A 2,548-nucleotide genomic window follows, 5' to 3' on the forward strand; every position below is an offset into this window, starting at 1 on the left:
GTAAGAAGGGGACAGAGGGAAATAAGACAGAAAGATAGACCATTGCAGTGGTGACCGTTTGGATGCCTTGTCCTTCTGTGGTTCTAGTTCTCAATAAATTGTTAAGCTTCTTTTTATGTCAAGCCATGGAATACATTGGTCTCTCAGGTACCAGTGGTGGAGACTGATGGGGTGAGGATCATTTCAGCTACAGAGCAGCAAAGTGCATGAACAGGAAGAACCTGAAGGAGAGAGCCCCTCGTACTATACACAACTTGGGGTTTTCTATTCGATACACTACAATTGATACAAGGTGCGCGTGTAACACAGGAAAAATATTGCAGCTTGCAATTACACTCAGGGCAATTCAGCAGAATTTTATATGGATGTTGACCTTGACTGCAGGTGATGGCTGCAACAGTATTAACCAGCTAGATAGGCAGGAGGGTTCATGGGAGTTTATGCTGCATTGACTTTTTGAAATCAATACAGTTGTCAGCAAAAAGCATCAGGAGGGCAGAGGGCAGTTTGCGTTCTCATGCTGTACTTCATTCACTGTCTCCTACCATTGCCTTTGGTGAGCATTTTCACCAAGTCAAATTCTGGGACATATTTTGGACAGAGAAAGAAAAGAAAAACCCCTTCTATGTCCAGGAATGAAATCCTGTGGAAATGTCCTGAAGGCATATCCCCATGCCTAAGCAGGGGATAGAAGCTTATGAAGGATTCCAGAAGAATTAGTTGATGTGACTTATGTAAAGCAGCAATTGGTTAAAAGTAAAAACCCATCAAAGATTAGCTGAAAGTCTGACTGGGACAACAGTATTCTTTTAAACTGGGTGAGCTTTTCAGCCATCACAATTGTTTTTAACTAACAGGTTGCCAAGCAGTGAAAATTGGAAGCTTAGCATTTTGTGCTGGCACAGATGCTTCCACTGATCATGATCTCTCATCTGTCTTCCATTTGTCAGCATTGTCAGCATTAGTCAGGAATTTATTTTCTGTAGGTGAGAAGTAACTATACAGATGTAATCGGGTTTATTTCCTTAAAAGATAGGAGATTTCCATTCCCAGAGAACCATTTGCAATTCCCTTTGTGGGAGTGGCTCCAGACCTACATAATCTCCAGGCAAAGCTACCGAGAGCTTAGAGTGAGTTACATTGTGCACAAGGTAAGTTTTTTGGATTTTGGAGATGCAGAGGGAATTTTTGTACTTGAAATCAAGTTAGGGAATGGGTTTTACAGAGTAAGTGTTTGTACTTTCTTTACTATCATGGTTATATGCATGAAATGGTAAAATATTAGGCAGCTGCTTTCTAGGTGCACAGAATTAAGAAAAAGAAACGTAGACCTCAGAAGTATGGAGTGCTTCCTCTGATCTCCTTCTTCCTACTGTAGAGAAGCTGATACGTTATTTAAAAGGGGACTATGGTGGGTTTTAGCCATTTCCCCTTAGCTGCAGGTAATGCTTTAGCTTTATTATTGACACGGTGTTAATAACTGTGGAGGTGGTATAAACCAGGCCCTGTCTGCGTGTTTGCCGCTGCTGTGCACACATGGTTCTGAATGGGGTGGCTGGTGATCCGCCTAGAAACTGTTGCTACTTTATATTCCAGCAAAGTTAGAATTGTCCAAACAGGGCACTGTCCTTTGGCTCTGCCAGTGGTAAAGGCAAATCTGATGTTATCAGAGACAAAATTAATTTCTATGACTTTGGCGGCTTGTCTAAAAATTCACTGGAGCAGGGAGTGTTATAAAAGAGACTGAATGCTTACAAGAGGGAAAAATATTCCTTCCTGCCCCTTTATCATGGAGGATGAAAAAAGGGAGCTCTTGAAAGCCCAGGAATTGCTGAGTTAATATTGTGTATCTGATGAATCAGTAAACTGTATGTTGAGATAGTGCCAAAATAAAGAGAAAGCACAATCTGCCTTTTGGTCAGAGCAGAGCACTTTGGATTCCAATGGTTTTGGTTTGCTTGTTCTCTGATCTGGGCCAATGGCTCTTAGTACAGAGTTCTGCTTAACTAAGCTGCATGTATAAAAGATATCATCAAGGAGGGATGATACAATGGGGTCCCTCAGTGTAGTCTAACTTCTACCTCCTTTATTAATTTGCGGACGGTCTTGAACCATAAATCCTTAGTTTCATACACGACAATTTTGAGACCAATTAGAGACCTAAACCCAGCATTCTGAATCTTTATTTTGCAAAACCTATTTCTTTATTCCAAGTAGCAAGAAACTATCCGGCACGTGGAAACATGTCTGGGAAACCCAAGCTGCACTACTTCAATGGACGAGGCCGAATGGAACCAATACGGTGGCTGCTGGCAGCAGCTGGAGTTGAGGTTTGCCTCTGTTTTCTTATACTAAGAGTATGGGACAAACATGTACTTTTAATGTTCCCTGTGAAAAATGTCACTGACTGACTGACTGACCTGCAGCATCCAAGTACTTCCATTTACTGCATTGCTGACCAAGCCAACAATGACCCTGAGCTTACCCTAAGCAGGAGGCAAGTTCCTGTCTCACTTGCACGCATCTTGTGCCAGGCCTACTGGTAGCA

At 42.1% G+C, this 2,548-nt stretch overlaps 1 protein-coding gene across 1 annotated transcript in view; it reads left to right on the forward strand.

Annotated features, from left to right (window-relative positions):
• Positions 1-1,044: 1,044 nt before the first annotated feature.
• LOC114064840 (glutathione S-transferase A4-like) overlaps positions 1,045-2,548 on the forward strand; it is a 7,043-nt gene continuing 5,539 nt past the window's right edge. The window contains exons 1-2 of the mRNA XM_027898225.1: positions 1,045-1,151; positions 2,218-2,372. Of these exons, the coding sequence (XP_027754026.1) occupies positions 2,244-2,372 (129 nt within the window). The 5' untranslated portion in view covers positions 1,045-1,151; positions 2,218-2,243. The remainder of the gene's footprint in view (positions 1,152-2,217; positions 2,373-2,548) is intronic.

Source organism: Empidonax traillii, unplaced genomic scaffold (assembly GCF_003031625.1).
Source record: "Empidonax traillii isolate 1590-97213 ecotype Southwest subspecies unplaced genomic scaffold, ASM303162v1 scaffold585:size537962, whole genome shotgun sequence".
NCBI lineage: Eukaryota > Metazoa > Chordata > Aves > Passeriformes > Tyrannidae > Empidonax > Empidonax traillii.